Source organism: Dicentrarchus labrax, unplaced genomic scaffold (genome assembly GCF_905237075.1).
Source record: "Dicentrarchus labrax unplaced genomic scaffold, dlabrax2021, whole genome shotgun sequence".
NCBI lineage: Eukaryota > Metazoa > Chordata > Actinopteri > Moronidae > Dicentrarchus > Dicentrarchus labrax.
This window is the reverse complement of record NW_026136723.1, coordinates 4,082,706-4,098,534: the sequence shown is the minus strand read 5'-3', so window position 1 is coordinate 4,098,534 and position 15,829 is coordinate 4,082,706. Positions and strand designations below refer to the sequence as shown.

At 47.7% G+C, this 15,829-nt stretch overlaps 1 protein-coding gene across 2 annotated transcripts in view; it reads left to right on the top strand.

Moving 5' to 3' along the window:
• The first annotated feature begins 87 nt into the window (after positions 1-87).
• Positions 88-15,829, top strand: part of rfx5 (regulatory factor X, 5) — a 15,990-nt gene continuing 248 nt past the window's right edge. The window contains exons 1-11 of one of the 2 annotated variants that reach the window (XM_051390737.1): positions 88-145; positions 4,117-4,271; positions 4,415-4,448; positions 5,914-5,996; positions 6,243-6,365; positions 6,490-6,606; positions 6,930-7,008; positions 7,118-7,316; positions 7,389-7,471; positions 7,553-7,696; positions 8,426-15,829. The exon at positions 8,426-15,829 is cut by the window's right edge and continues 248 nt beyond it. In XM_051390737.1, coding sequence (XP_051246697.1) covers positions 4,150-4,271; positions 4,415-4,448; positions 5,914-5,996; positions 6,243-6,365; positions 6,490-6,606; positions 6,930-7,008; positions 7,118-7,316; positions 7,389-7,471; positions 7,553-7,696; positions 8,426-9,577 — 2,136 coding nt within the window. In that variant the 5' untranslated portion in view covers positions 88-145; positions 4,117-4,149 and the 3' untranslated portion in view covers positions 9,578-15,829. Of the gene's footprint in view, positions 146-3,162; positions 3,285-4,116; positions 4,272-4,414; positions 4,449-5,913; positions 5,997-6,242; positions 6,366-6,489; positions 6,607-6,929; positions 7,009-7,117; positions 7,317-7,388; positions 7,472-7,552; positions 7,697-8,425 lie in introns of those variants that run through there. The other variant, XM_051390738.1, reaches the window with a different exon arrangement.

The following is a 15,829-nucleotide window of genomic DNA, read 5'->3' as shown; positions in this document are numbered from 1 at the left end:
AAATTTCACCCGCTTTTGGTATCCGGGTAGATTAGTGACGGCCGACCAATCAGAATGGACGCTGCCTTTGTAGTCAGGCAGACATAACAAAGTCGTCCAATCACAAAAAAATCTGAAAGGGGATTTTTGCTGTATCTTGGCTCAGGTACTTTCTTTTTCTTTTTTAAAATAAATACTCACACGAGACCCACCGAACCGATCATACATTAATACCAGAATAAATTAACTATTATCGGGAATTATTTAGAATTTTCCAATAGCGCGTAGAAACATGTTTAAAGGGTGTTTCGGTGCTTGCTAGCTAATGCTAGCTGAGAGAGACTAGCTCGGCTAGTTAGCTAGCGTATTACGGTTAGCAGCTAGCCACGTAGGAACGCGGGAAATGTCAGCTCTGAAGTAACACCGCTGTCCGTGTTTAAAACACCGTTTCTGCGGCTGTCAAACACCGATTAAACGGCCCGGTTAACGTGTAGCAGCTGCCTCAGTGAGCTAACGTAACGCACAGGGTGTGTGTGTGCTGTCCGCTAGCAGTTAGCTGTAACATGTTGAGCTGTGTGTGTGTGTGTGTGTGTGTGTGTGTGTGTGTGATAGTAAATGCAGGCACATGACCACCGGCGCTGCTCCCGCTGTAAACAGACATGACACCGGGAGCACGGCTGTCACACTGCGGCCGCTGGCCCCGGTGCGTTCCCGGCTAACATTGACCGGTGTGTGGACACATGTTGGCCGGCGGAGGGCTGCGTGTATCTCCGCTGAAACAACCCGCTCCGGTTGTAGGAGGAACGTGTAACGGCACCGTGACAGCCGGCAGCATGTGTCACTACCACCCGGTTCTTTACCGACTGTTCTTTACCGACTGTTCTTTACCGGCTGTTCTTTACCGGCTGTTATTGACCGACTGTTATTGACCGACTGTTCTTTACCGGCTGTTCTTTACCGACTGTTCTTTACCGGCTGGGCTGTTATTTACCGACTGTTATTGACCGACTGTTCTTTACCGGCTGTTCTTTACCGGCTGGGCTGTTCTTTACCGACTGTTCTTTACTGACTGTTCTTTACTGACTGTTATTTACCGACTGTTATTTACCGGCTGTTATTTACCGGCTGTTCTTTACTGGCTGTTATTTACCGGCTGTTATTTACCGGCTGTTATTTACCGACTGTTCTTTACCGACTGTTCTTTACCGGCTGTTCTTTACCGACTGTTATTTACCGGCTCGACTGTTCTTTACCGACTGTTATTTACCGACTGTTATTGACCGACTGTTCTTTACCGGCTGTTCTTTACCGGCTGGGCTGTTCTTTACCGACTGTTCTTTACTGACTGTTCTTTACTGACTGTTATTTACCGGCTGTTCTTTACTGGCTGTTATTTACCGGCTGTTATTTACCGGCTGTTATTTACCGGCTGTTCTTTACCGACTGTTCTTTACCGACTGTTATTGACCGACTGTTCTTTACCGACTGTTATTTACCGACTGTTATTGACCGACTGTTCTTTACCGGCTGTTCTTTACCGGCTGTTCTTTACCGACTGTTATTTACCTGCTGTTATGTACCGGCTGTTCTTGACCGGCTGTTCTTTACCGACTGTTATTTACCGGCTGTTATTTACCGACTGTTATTGACCGGCTGTTCTTTACCGACTGTTATTTACCGGCTCGACTGTTCTTTACCGGCTGTTCTTTACCGGCTGGGCTGTTCTTTACTGACTGTTATTTACCGACTGTTATTTACCGGCTGTTATTTACCGGCTGTTCTTTACCGACTGTTCTTTACCGGCTGTTCTTTACCGGCTGTTCTTTACTGGCTGTTCTTTATGGCTGTTCTTTACCGACTGTTATTTACCTGCTGTTATGTACCGGCTGTTCTTTACCGACTGTTATTTACCGGCTGTTATTTACCGACTGTTATTGACCGACTGTTCTTTACCGGCTGTTCTTTACCGACTGTGCTTTACCGGCTGTTCTTTACCGACTGTTATTTACCGGCTCGACTGTTCTTTACCGGCTGTTATTTACCGACTGTTATTGACCGACTGTTCTTTACCGACTGTTCTTTACCGACTGTTATTGACCGACTGTTCTTTACCGACTGTTCTTTACCGACTGTTCTTTACCGGCTGGGCTGTTCTTTACCGACTGTTCTTTACCGGCTGTTATTTACCGACTGTTATTTACCTGCTGTTATTTACCTGCTGTTATGTACCGGCTGTTCTTTACCGGCTGTTCTTTACGACTGTTATTTACCGGCTGTTCTTTACCGACTGTCAGCGCGGAATCAGGCTCTAAAGTGTGTTGTGGTGTTAAACTACAGAGTGCTGCAGTGTCAGAGGAGAGGAGGGAGTGACCCGTCTGTCTGCCTGTCTGTCTGCCTGTCTGTGCAGAGAGAAATGAATGATTGTCTACAGGTTAAGAATTAACCCTTTACAGTGTTTCCTCTAGGATATTTTTTAGCCGTAGGGGCAGGCCTGTCCGAACACTTACTTTAACATCATTCCATCTATAGACTATTTCCAGTTTGTATTATATTAGTGGCTCACTTACCGTTGTAATGTCTCCAGATGTTTGATATCAGGACGTTGAGAACTGACAAGTTGAACGTTGTCCAATTAAAACGGACCCACCGCGGTGACGTTTTTGGTGGAGCTGTTAGTTTAATAGTCTACTTGGAAGAAAGAGAACATTTTGACAATAAGCTCCATCAACACAACAGTATGTGGAGTTAAACTGGACAGCTCTGAATAGTTCTACTTGTTGTTAAACTGCACTGTGAGCGGCAGCCAGCGGGGGGGCATTATGTCGGCAGGATCATTTAAAAGGCAACCGGGACTACATTGTGCGTCTGCCACATTTCTGATACCGCGGTGGCAGAAATTTAACAGCGGCGGGCCGCCGCTCCAAATCCACATAGAGGAAACACTGCTTTAAATGAACAATGAATTCAAATATTATTAAATATGTCCAAATGTGCAGCTTTTAGTTAAAGGTAAACAAACAGCACTGAGTCGGTAGTTTAAATACATGGAACTTGTTTATTGTCTGTTTGTTGTTTTATTGTAATCCGATTAAAGGTCCAGTGTGCAACAGTGTTTACTCCCTGTCTGATCACAGATCATATTTCAATATGTGTAAATATTGGTGGCCCCCGGTGGCTCCTGGTGGTTCCTGGAGGCCCCTGGAGGCCCCCGGTGGCCCCTGGTGGCCCCCGGTGGCTCCTGGTGGTTCCTGGAGGCCCCTCGTGGCTCGAGACAAACGCCACAGCACTTGTTGAAATAGAAATAGGTGAAAATGGCAAAATATTATTGAAATGTAAGACTTGCAATAACGGAATTACTTGAAATGTTTGTGTTTCTGTAGAAAACATTATTATTATTTCACATTGAGCTTGTTTAGATGATCCACAAACAATAACAACACAGCTGCTGCACTGGTGGCGTCCATGTTCTTTCTGACTCGTAATGCCCAAAGACAACTGGATCGCTATAAGTGGTACAAGCCAGGCAATACGTCACGTTCTCGTGTCAGAGCAACTCGGGCGGGGGATTTATGAGACGAATGGATCGCAGCATAAATATCCTGAAAATGATCAATAACATTGAGGAGGATCTATTGTTGTAATATAATATTCATATGTTTGTTTTCATCAGTCTGTAATCAGCTGATAAAAATTCTGGTTCTGGGTCTGGGTGTTTTTTGCAAGTGATATTCAGTTGATGATGACGAGGACGAAGAAAAGCAGCATTTGAACTTGTGATTATATAAAAACAGCTGATTCATTTTGTGTGTCTGTCTGTGTGTGTGTGTGTGTGTCTGTCTGTGTGTGTCTGTGTGTGTCTGTGTGTGTGTCTGTGTGTGTGTGTCTGTCTGTGTGTGTGTGTGTGTCTGTCTGTGTGTGTCTGTCTGTGTGTGTGTGTGTGTCTGTCTGTGTGTGTCTGTGTGTGTGTCTGTGTGTGTGTGTGTGTGTGTGTGTGTGTGTGTGTGTGTGTGTGTGTGTCTGTCTGTCTGTCTGTGTGTGTGTGTGTGTGTCTGTGTGTGTGTCTGTCTGTGTGTCTGTCTGTGTGTGTGTCTGTCTGTGTGTGTCTGTCTGTGTGTGTCTGTGTGTGTGTGTCCTCAGATGGTGGTACTCAGCACTGGTTAGTCGGTCCAGATGTCGGAGGACCAGCGGCACCAGCGGTCCGAAGCCTCCCGGCGGGGGGAGAGCAGTCTGGAGGCGGGGGAGGGCGACACGGAGCCCAGCCTGATGCTGCAGAAACTCAAGAGCAACATCTCGTAAGTCGACTGTGAGATGTTGTCTGATTAATACTTTAATAATGTGGGTATTGATTACTGATCGGGATCATTATCAGCTGTATGTGCTTGAACTACTGTCCTAATCAATATTCTGATTGGTGTGTTTGTTCTCTGTCCTTCAGGAAGAGTGTTCAGACCAAAGTGGATCAGATCCTGGTAAGAACCCAACTCAATCACCTTATTGACGACCGTACATTGTAGGGCTGGGTATTGTTAAGACCCTCACAATTCGATTCGATATTGATTTTAATGCTTCGACATCGATTCAGTAATAAGTAGAATTACAGCTTTTTCTTGTTTTTTGGTATGGTTTGAAACCCCCGCTTTCCACGACACTGTGCGGTCGTAGGTCCGTACATATGAAGACGGCCACAGACTCCGTTATCTTCTGTGCGCGGGCAGAGTTTGGAGGCAGTTTGCAAAGGAAGGATCTGTGGAGTTGCGTCTGTTTTGAATCCACAGGTTCAGCCGTGGGTTGCTGCACAGCTTACACACTACTAGGCCTGTCACGATAACAAATTTTGCTGGACGATAAATTGTCCCAGAAACTATTGCGATAAACGATAATATTGTCGTTCTGAGACCATTTTCATCTAATATAATAATAATGGCATAATAATGCAGGTACACATTTTCAAAGATCAATAAACTTTTATTTCTAAACAATATGTAATACTGGAACTGGAAGACATTTTAAATATCCACAAGAAATAAACAAAACAACCAAAAATAATAAATAAAATGGACTCTCAGTCTCTGTTAACAAAAAATAGAATACCACACAATCAAAAACATAAAAAAATGGAAATAAAAACCAAACACAACTAAAACAATAAATAAAATGGATGTAGACAAAATTGCACGTCAAAGAATATTAAACATTAGGCTCAGACATAAAGAGTGATACATTCCTTAACAGGCAAACCTGCCAGTCAGGACCTTTGTAAACAAAAAGTGCAAAAGAGATGAAGCAGTACCTATTATCAATATTGACAACTTCGGGCTTCATATGAACTATGAACATAGCTAGTTCCCGCCTCCTCAGCACGAGCTGAATGATAAATCTAACACACCAAGAGAGGCGGGACTTAAGGCAGAACAGCCAATCATCAGCCGGTCACACTCAAAGCCGGTGTCATGTTTGACAAGGGAGGGGGAGAGGAGGCAGCCGCAGGGAGCGCAGACACAGAGCGGCCAGAGAAACGGAGCGATAGTAAAGCGTTTGTGCAAAACTGCAGAAAAACGAGAAAGTGTGGGTGTTGAACCCTCTCACCGGGAAAATCGCCCACGGGTGCGACGCCCCGGGTCACCGATGCACCAGAGTGGTCATCCTGTCTCTTTGGTAGAGAGAGAGACGAGGAAAACAAACAAGCATTGATTTATTTGATCATTGATTTATCGCATATCGCGACAGGCCTACACACTACCTTACTTTTGTCTATTTCCTGTGTTCCGGGTTTACACTGGAATCCAAAATGACTCCAAACGTCTGCTTTTATAGTTGAAGGCGCTGGTTTAACACTGCTGCTACCTGCTTCGGTTGCCATGTTGTTGTTGTTGTGTGGTCGAGTGCGGCCTCCATATATTGGTGCAGGTGCTCAGGTGTGATTTCCTTCAACAGCAAGACGTTCAACGTTTCTCCGACAATGACAAACTGTACCTGTACCTCCAGCTGCCCTCGGGACCAAGCTCCGGGGAGAAGAGGTCAGTGTGTGTGTGTGTGTGTGTGTGTGTGTGTGTGTGTGTGTGTGTGTGTGTGTGTGTGTGTGTGTGTGTGTGTGAGTGTGTGTGTGTGTGTGTGTGTGTGTGTGTGTGTGTGTGTGTGTGTGTGTGTGAGTGTGTGTGTGTGTGTGTGTGTGTGTGTGTGTGTGTGTGTGTGTGTGTGTGTGTGTGTGTGTGTGTGTGTGTGTGTGTCCTACTGACCTTTGTTCTCTGTGTGTGTGTGTGTAGTGGTGGTGACTCCGGTTCGTTCAACACAGCCGACCAGCTTCACACCTGTAATTGGATCCGCAGTCACCTGGAGGAGCATTCAGACACCTGTCTGCCCAAACAGGACGTCTACGAGACATACAAGTCAGTACACACACACACACACACACACACACACACACACACACACACAGACACACAGAGACTGAAGTTAGTGGTTGGGTCCTGTGATCCCTGACTGTCCTCCTGTCTGTGTGTCTGTCCTCAGGAGATACTGTGAGAACCTGCAGCATCGCCCTCTGAGCGCTGCCAACTTCGGGAAGATCATCAGAGACATTTTTCCAAACATCAAGGCCCGACGACTCGGAGGCAGAGGACAGTCCAAATATCCTTTCAGCTGCTGGACAGACAGACAGACAGACAGACAGAGCTGTTCTCTACAGGATCAATATATTTATCAATAATCAGATTAATCCTGACAGCAGGAAGTGAGGCTGAACATCGTCTCCATATGTTCACACTTGGCTGCGTGACGACGATGATGATGATGAAGATGAAGATAATTTCACAGTAAAGTGAAAACAAAGATTTGCAGCAGCGTCACTGTGTGAAGAGTCTTCAGTTTGACCTTTAACCCGATGTTCTGTTCACAACATCACTTTATAGCCTCTGTCAGGTTTCTGGTTCAATTCCTTAACCTGCTCATACGTACTGTTACAGTGGCATCAGGAGGAAGACGGTCCTCAACATGCCTCTACTGCCCAACCTGGACCTAAAGAACGACCCGGTACACACACACACACACACACACACACACAGAGACACAGACACACACAGACACACACAGACACACACAGACACACACACTCACACATTAAGCTCCTCCCCCTCTCCAGGCCGAGCTCACCGAGTTGGTGCAGACGTACAAACAGGAAGTGACAGAGGCGGCGTGCGAGCTGATCTGCGACTGGGCTCAGAAAATCCTGAAGCGTTCGTTCGACACGGTGGTGGAGATCGCACGCTACCTCATCCAGGAGCACATCGTCAACCCTCGCTGCAGCCAGGCCGAGCTGGTGACCTCCGCGGCGCTCGCAGGTCAGAGAGCCACTGAGGAATTGATCCTGTCGATCAGTTTATTGATTATTGGTAACGGTTGTCTGTGTGCAGGAGGTCCGGCCAAACCCCACAAGGTCATCAAGAAAACACCCGTCATCTCTAAAGCGGACGGCGACGGCGCCGCCGACCAGAAGGTGCTCGCACGTGTTTCTGTCCAATCGCTGATCACATGCAGATGATGTCACTGCCGCTCACTACTTCCTCTTTGTCTTTAGAGGGAACTCGGAGACTCTTCCTCCTCGTCTTCACTGAAGCCGCCGTCTGGTGACAAATCAGCCGCAGCAGCCAAACCTTCCTCGCTGGACGCGCCGAATCCACCATCCTCCTCCTCCTCCTCCTCCTCCGCTCTGCGCCCTGCGGTGGGTTGACACCTGCACCTGCACTCACCTGCACTCACCTGTACTCACCTGCACTCACCCGTACTCACCTGTACTCACCTGCACTCACCTGTACTCACCTGCACTCACCTGTACTCACCTGCACTCACCTGCACTCACCTGCACTCACCTGCACTCACACTGTTATCAGACAGACCCCCAAACGCAACAGGAAGTCGGCCATGCTGTAATGTTCCTTTGGCTGTTTAAACATGTTGTACTTTAACGAACTCCTCTTAGGGAATTCATCGGATTGACTTCAGATTCGGCCGGTGCGATGTAAACACCTTCATATTGAAAAGTTGCCATAATTATGAGTTTTCGTTGTATGGCGTGCCGGTGGCGTAGCGCCCAATTTCACCATAAAACAGGAAGTAGTGCAATCTGCGCCAAACTTCACACGTCTGATTAGAGTCTCACACATCTACAACATTCAGTCTCACGAGTGCTAAAATGTTACATCTTAAATGGGTCTTGAGCGTGAGTGTGACAGACTGACCCTGAACACAACACGGCGCCGACGGCGAGGATCCGTTCATCGCTGCTTTAATTTTATCTCAAAGTTTGTTGTTACCAGCGAAGGTTCTGTTTCTTATTCCAGTAGTTCTTATCCACAGTTACCAATAACCTGATCAATAAGTAACATTGATAACTATGACTGGTGTCAGTTACCAATAACCTGATCAATAACATTGATAACTGGTTGTGCAGGTGGAAGCCTTCATGAAGCAGTTACCCAGAATCCTCCCTCGGAGCTCCATCCCCGATAAGGCCCAGCTCTCAGTGCGATCCTCTCCGCCCTCGCTGGCCCCCAAAGACGCCTCGGGTGTCGGGGGGCGTCCGGAACCCGGAGGCCCGGCCGCCGCCGCCGCCGCCAGCGGGGGTGGGGTGAAGGTCATCGCCATGGCGACGCTGCCCCAGCAGCAGGGCGGGCCGGTCCCGGTGATGATCCTGCCTCAGCGCTGTCTGTCGTACGAGAGGGAGAAGGTCGCCCCGCCACCGCAGCCTCCCCCCCAGCAGCAGCACGCCCCCGCAGCCCCCACCTCCGTGGTCCAGAAAGCGCGAGGGAACGCCAGCAAGCGCCCCCTGGAGGTGACGTCCGGCGGCACTGTGGGCGTGTCCAGTGGCTCGGCCGCCAACGCTCCTCCAGTGAAACGGAAACGTGGACGACCGAGAAAACCTCGGCCAGAGGACGCCTTGTCTCCTCCTCCTCCTCCTGCTGCTCTTCCTCCCCAGCCTCCCCCGCCGGCGCCTCCCTCCCACCCTCCTATCATCACCTCTTTGACCGGCGGCGTCATCCAGAAAGCCTCCTCCTCTTCCTCCTCTTCCTCCACGCAGCCCGTGCTGGAGCTTGTGATCCAGGACCAGCCAGGACTGGTTCTGAGCCCGCTGCCGGCGGTGTCGGACCCGGCTCACCGGCTGATGGAGCACCGCGGGGTGGTGGTCCAGTGTCAGCCGGGCGGGGCGGTTGAGACGGACCGCCACAGCCGGCCACCGCTGCTGCTGCTCCAGAGTCCGGGGAACCCCAGCTGGGAGCTGGCGGCGTCCCAACGGACCCCCATGGTGGAGGTCATCCAGAAAGCTCCGAGACCGAGCAATAACAACAGCAGCGTCGCTCCTCTTCCAGCAGCACAACTTCACCCTCCTCCTCCTCCTCTTCCTCTGCCCATGATGCACGAGGAGCAGGGAGAGGTGGAGATAACGTTGACGCCGGTGGAGCTGCCCGTCAGCCCGCTGCCTTCCACCTCTTCTTCTACTGCTGCTCCGGCCTCCTCTTCCTCCGCCTCCTCCGTCACTGCGACGCAGAGCGAGGAGGAGGCGGCGGAGGAGAGCAGCACCTCCTCAAAGAGAGAGGGACACTAGTGCTCATCACTCTTCTTCTTCCTCATCTTTTTTATGAGCCCACCTCCCTCGCTCAGCTTTTACCTCACTGCAACAAAGCCCCGCCCCCCTCCCCTCCCCTCTTCCTCATTGGTGGAAATCCCCGATTGGTGTCAGCAGAGAGCCAATCACAGGAGGATAAATGAAGCCAAAAACCTTGACTGTCCTTCCATCGGCTCCCATTGCACTTGTAAACAGACTGGACGCTTTTAGAAACCTGTGATTCTTTAACTGCATGTCTGTCTGTCTGTCTGTCTGTCTGTGGCTGGAACCAGAAGAGCGACTCCTCCGGTGGCCCGAGCCTGAAATCAAACCTGACTCTCTTCCCTTCTTCCTCGCCGTCCTCTCACTCTGCGCTGAGGTTTCGGTCGTCCGCCGCGTCGCTTCCGCCGCTTCAGATCATCAAGAAAAAACCCACAGATAAAATAAGAGAGTGATATAAAGGAGGGAGGATGAAAGGACAGAGGGGAGGAGGGTTCAGTAGTTCAGCCTGAAGTGGGTCGATAGGTACTACGGGTCAGAGCCTTGTGAAGGTTCTCTGTGCTACAAAATGACCTCGATTCACCTTCAGTTCGTGGAAATGTAGATTTTAGGATGCTGAAAGCTTTTCTCAAAGCTGCAATAAAAATGTCCTTGAAAGGTTTTAGAAAGTGACGGTGAGGACGAAGTTATGATGGACGGACGCTCTGCTCTGTTCTGAACAGCTTTGGTTAGTTTGTAGTGTTTCTGTCAGTCAGTAGCTGTGTGTGTGTGTGTGTGTGTGAGAGAGACAGGGAAGGACGTGGCTCATAACTCACAGCTTGTCTGCACGTGGCGCCGCGATCCTGTGGCGCCGACTGCAGATGGAGGGCGGGAGGCGATAAGCACCGTCGCGAACTCTCAAAAGTTATTGACGGTTGCTCAAATCGATCAGACCGATGCAAGACATTTCTTATTGATCCTCTGTGGATGCGCAGCAGCAAACGAGTCTGTGAGTGCTCTCTTCAGAGACACCAGACTCCTTCAATAAAAACAACAGAGTTTCTGCCTCGATGCGCAGCGACCACCGTTACTTCAGATTTCAAATGAACTTGATAAATCACCAAAGACACAGAATAACAGAAACTCCTGTGACCTGTGAGGTAAAAGCCCTGTTTTTATTAAAGGAGTCTGGTGGCTTTGAGGGAGCAAAATAATGACTTCAGTTCAGAAACTGTTTCAGTCCGACGTCTGTTTGTACCTTAAAACGAACGCAGCACGAACTGTTCCTCCGTCTGAATGTCACCCGTCTGTGGAACGACTGCAAACAAGCTGTTGGACAGAAGTATTGATGAGCCTTGTTCATCTTAAGTTGAATTATTTATTTATCCTAGTTGGTCGAGGTTAGTGAGACTCGTTTTTTATTATATTTGGTCACGAAATTGTTTAAAATTGATCAGAAACACATAAACACCTCATGTCGGGTGCGAGACTGTGGTGGGTTTGTGGCGCTGGGTATCAGTAGGAATGTTTCTGATGCCATATTACTACCAGGTCTGGATCTGGTTCCAGTATAGCTTGAATCTTCAATAACGAATTGGAAACAGGCCGCTCCAGAGTGAGAGTTTCTGCCACTAGATCATCCACACAGGAACTCCTCCTCCTCCCCGAAACCAATGCTGATTTAAACCACTAAAAACACTGAATAAATCCGTTCCACCTTAAAAATCAATCAGGTCATTGATTAGAGGAAGAAGCTCCACACTGTGACCTCAGTAGCCTTCGAGAGAGCAACAACTACAACTCTTATCAATTACTTTTGACTTGTTATATATCATATATGTATCACAGCGATGTGATCAGTTGAGAAAACAAAAAGGGAACAGATACTTCTCAAATGTTAACACAGGAACTTTGGTGTAAGTCTGAAACTGATACCCAGCCCTTCCGACCACACTGAGACGTATTTAAGACGTAATGTTTCTTTTTCATCATCTCAACTATTTTACCCTGACTTCTCTCGACGCTCGTGAGACTGACATTAGCACTTACTGTGCCTCCAGCAGAGCTCGCTGGGACACGGACGCCACTGAAGAAATTACGCGTTTAATCGCCGCCACAGAAACACGAGTAGAAGTTCGTCCTTTTCCTGTTTGTAGAAAATGGCGTCAGCTCAGGCACAAAGAGCAAAGCACAAAGTTAGCTGCCACGTAGCGCTAAAGAGATGCAGTAACACGTATTAATGAGGGATTCTGTAGCACTGAAGTTTAGTCATGATCAGCCTGCTAGCCGGCTTAGCTGTTGTTGCCATGCGTCCTTTGCACTAACTCTCCGACCGCCTCTTATTGATCCCCACTGAAGCACTGTATGGATCAGCAATGTGACAAAACCTTCTACATTAAAGTGTTCAGCTGGGTTTCAGACCACAGTCGAAAGAACCGATTGACTGTTCCTGTTAATCAATACAGACACTTAAAGCTTCACACTCCACATCCAAAGTTTAGTCATTGTAATTGGTTTTCAGTTATTTGATTGATCGGCAGTAAATGTCGATCAGTAAGCTCAAGGTGTCCTCACGTCAGTCAGAAAGCCAAAGATCTTTGGTTCACGATCACATCAGACGGGAAAGCATAAAAATAATTGAATCGACTATCAGAATAGTTTCTGATTGACTATCGATATACTTATTGATCAATCAGCTGTTTCAGTTTTTGGGTGTTAAATCGTTTTAAGAAGATTTAAATAAAGTTAAAGTTTCAGAATCTGCTGTAAAATAAAGTTTCCTCCTGATTCAAACAAAAAACCCAGTTTGTGTTTTGGTTCGATCCTCCGTTGCCGTGGTGATGTCACATTGCTGACGCTCGTTCTTCACCGCTGCCAAACTGCCTCTCGCTCCGTGTGAGGGCGTCTTCTTCTTCATCGTTGGTGCTACAAACCGCAGGGCTCGGCGCCGCCGTCGACCTTCGCTGTTTTCCATCCTGTGATCACAAATTTGTACAAAAACCTTTTTCTGTCGACGCTCAAGGTGTGAGTACAGGTGTGTGTGTGTGTGTTCTTGTTTCCCTCCGTCCTGTGACAACGAGAGCTTCAGGTCGGTCAAAGGGACGCCGAAACACTTAATGACTGTTAATACTGAGTTTAAGGTGTGCGGCCCGGCTCACGCGCTCGCTGCTACAGCCCCGCCCCTCGTGTGTAATTAAAACAAGCACTTATGATGCTCATATGTTCTTTGTATCACTACGGTGACGTGCCAAAAGATTCCCCCCCGGTGGAAGCTCGACCGTCTGGGCCTCCCTTTAACCGCCGAGCCTCAGCCCCGTTCACTCAGAACTGAACCTGATGAAAAGTTGCACTGTTAAAAAACAAGAGAAGGTTTCTCGTATGTTATGAATTTATTGTTATATGCATTGAGAAAATACATTGACACGTATTTATGGGTGATGTGTCGTTCTGCTTTCTGCTCGCACTCCGCTAGAGACCGACTGAACGGTGCCAGATTTATTTTTTAATGCAAAAACTTCAGAATAATAATTCTTGTTTAAATTGTTGAGTAAAGAGTTTAACAGTATGAATAAAGAGGGAAACACGTTAAAGTTGCAGTAACTGGAGGGATCGGAGACGGTTTAAAGCAACATTTCACTTGATGGGCGACAAGAAGCACTTCTGTAAAGACCTCAGAGACCTGGACTCGAGTCACGACTCCAGGGACTCGAGACTCGATAAAGTCGTAGATAGCAGCTTTACTTTGGACTCGATTTCCTCCCTGATCCCAAAAGATAAAGTGTAGGTTAGAAAACAGCATCGAATCAGGACACCTGGAGTCACACAGAGGACTTGGATATTTGTATTTGTTGGTGTTGACTTGGGACATGATCTTACTCGGGACTTGTTCTTGACTTGTGACTCTGTTATTAACTCATTGTCATTTTCAGCCCCATAGCAAAGTGAAATGTTGCTTTCAGGGTCTTGTTGGGAATCCAGAGTCGATGCTGCTGTGTTTCCTCTACTGGACCTGCTGGACCAAACTGGACCAAACTGGGCAAATTGGAAATGTGGAATAAGTTTGGAAAAGTTCTGGACTCTGGATGTGAAAGAGGTTTCCCTGTATGTCCGTGATGAGTTTGTCTCTTAACTGGGCGAACTGGGAATTCCTTCACTCGCTGTAGATGTTTGTAAGGAGACTGAAAGATGAGCGACACTGTGGACGACTCAGAGTAAGTAAACGGGTCCACTGGTCCCGAATAGAGAAACTGGATGTGTGAAGAAAGTGTGTGAAAGTCAAAAACTACAAGCTGGAAATTATTGCAGGAAGACCCAGTTTGACCCTTTAACTGGAGTCACTGTCGGACAATGTCCATGAGAAGTCAAAGGGCAGGAAGGCCCAGTTTGGACCAGTTTGGACCAGTTGGGACCAGTTTGGACCAGTTTGGAACAGACCTGCATCAGGGACATCGGGTTTGAAGGTGGAGCGGGAATCTTTCACTGTGGAGCCGCGTTGCTCAAAACAAAACCAGAAACGGGTCAGATAATCAAAGACTAAAGGATCGGGATTCGGGTAGCGGTGCGTTGACCGCAAAGGATCAGACTCGATGACACAACATCCTCTGATGTCACTTCCTGTCTGTGGTGTTATATAGCTCGTTTGCACATGAGGTCATTCGCCTGCAGGTGGAGGACAGGAAGTGAAACAAACTACGGTTGCTCAACTCGATCCAACCCAGAAACCACGAGGAAAACTGCTGCCGAGTTCCTCTGTGGAAGCGGCGGCAGCACAACGCAGCCGATGTGAACACATCTGCTTAACATCAGTTTAAGTTGTGCTATATTTAGAAGCCGTTATATCCTCGTAACGTCACAGCCACCAGACTCCAGTCATAAAAACAGTGATTTTACTTTGCAGAAGAGTTTCTGGTGAACCTCTACCTCGATCTCCTCTGAGTCACACAACGACACAAACAAACTAAAAGTCTTTTCAAACGGGAGCGAGTCTCCACCCGCGAACTCGCTCGGATCTGCGAGTAACCATGGAAACAGCTTCTGTACTGACAATCGGTGGCAATCCTTGTTTTTGATGTCAAACAGAGACTGTTATTGTAGATAGCTGAAGTTAGTCTATGTAGCATTATCATCACTTTATAGCCTGGCTTAAGTTCAAACTGAAACTACCTGATGAATCCAGTTCAGGTTATCTGTTGTCAGTGGTTACCGTAGGAACGACTTCACCGCTTTCACTTCCTGCCCTCCAGCTGAACTTCACTGACTGCAAACAAGCTTTTTAATTGTTTGACCTCGTGACCCCCACAGCTACAGTGACCCTCAGGTGACTCGTCAGAGGGAACTACATTTATATTCTCCCCCCCCCCCCCAGGCCCCTTCTGCTCTGACTGTTGGGGAGTCTCTGACATCACCTGAGGGTCATTCAGGTCGCGTGACGGTCGTTAAATCCACGAGACCCTCACGTGACCTGAGTGGTGACGACGACCTGCGAACAACCCGGAACAAACGTCTCACGAAAACTCTTAAATTCGCTCTAACGCGAGTGGAGTCTGGTGAGCGGGTTTGAAGGTGAGTCGACAGTTCAAGAGACGTTAGTGTGACGGAGCTGATCCTGGTCAAACGCCGCAGTCATTGTGACGATGATGATGGTGATGGTGATGATGGTGATGATGATGTTGAACTCCCAGTTTAAACTCAAAGTAGCCCTGTTTCCTGTCAGAGACCCACTCAGAGTTTTTATGGTTCAACAGTGATAGAGAGGATTCTTTACTCTTTTTTTTGCCCTGAGTGAAGCCTTCCAGGCATTGCTACCGCTCAGGCTCAGGAACTCTGGGTAATGAAGTCCTCTCAGGCTCAGGAACTCTGGGTAATGAAGTCCTGAGTGAACCTGAGTGGGACTCTGACGTCAGACAGCAACATGTGGAGCTTCGTGCCGCTTTCTGTTGTTTTTACTGAATCTGAGAGTTTCTCTTATTTAATTTCTGTTTTTGTTGTCTGTCGTTGCTGCTTCCGTACAGATGTACAGCTCGTTGATGTGCAGATTTTATTATTATTACTGTTGCTATGAAGATCTTTTAAAAATATCTTTTCTTTGTGGAAGACGCTGCTGGCTTCCTGCATGGTTTTCCTGTGACTGTTTGTATATTATTAACGTTAAACGTTTGTTTTTCTTCCCTGTAACTCGCTGGCTTTTGTAATTTTTTGCACTTTTCTCTTATAAATAAATGTTGAAGGTCGGGTGGGGGGGGGTCGACATCGGTCCATAAAAACAAAAAAGAA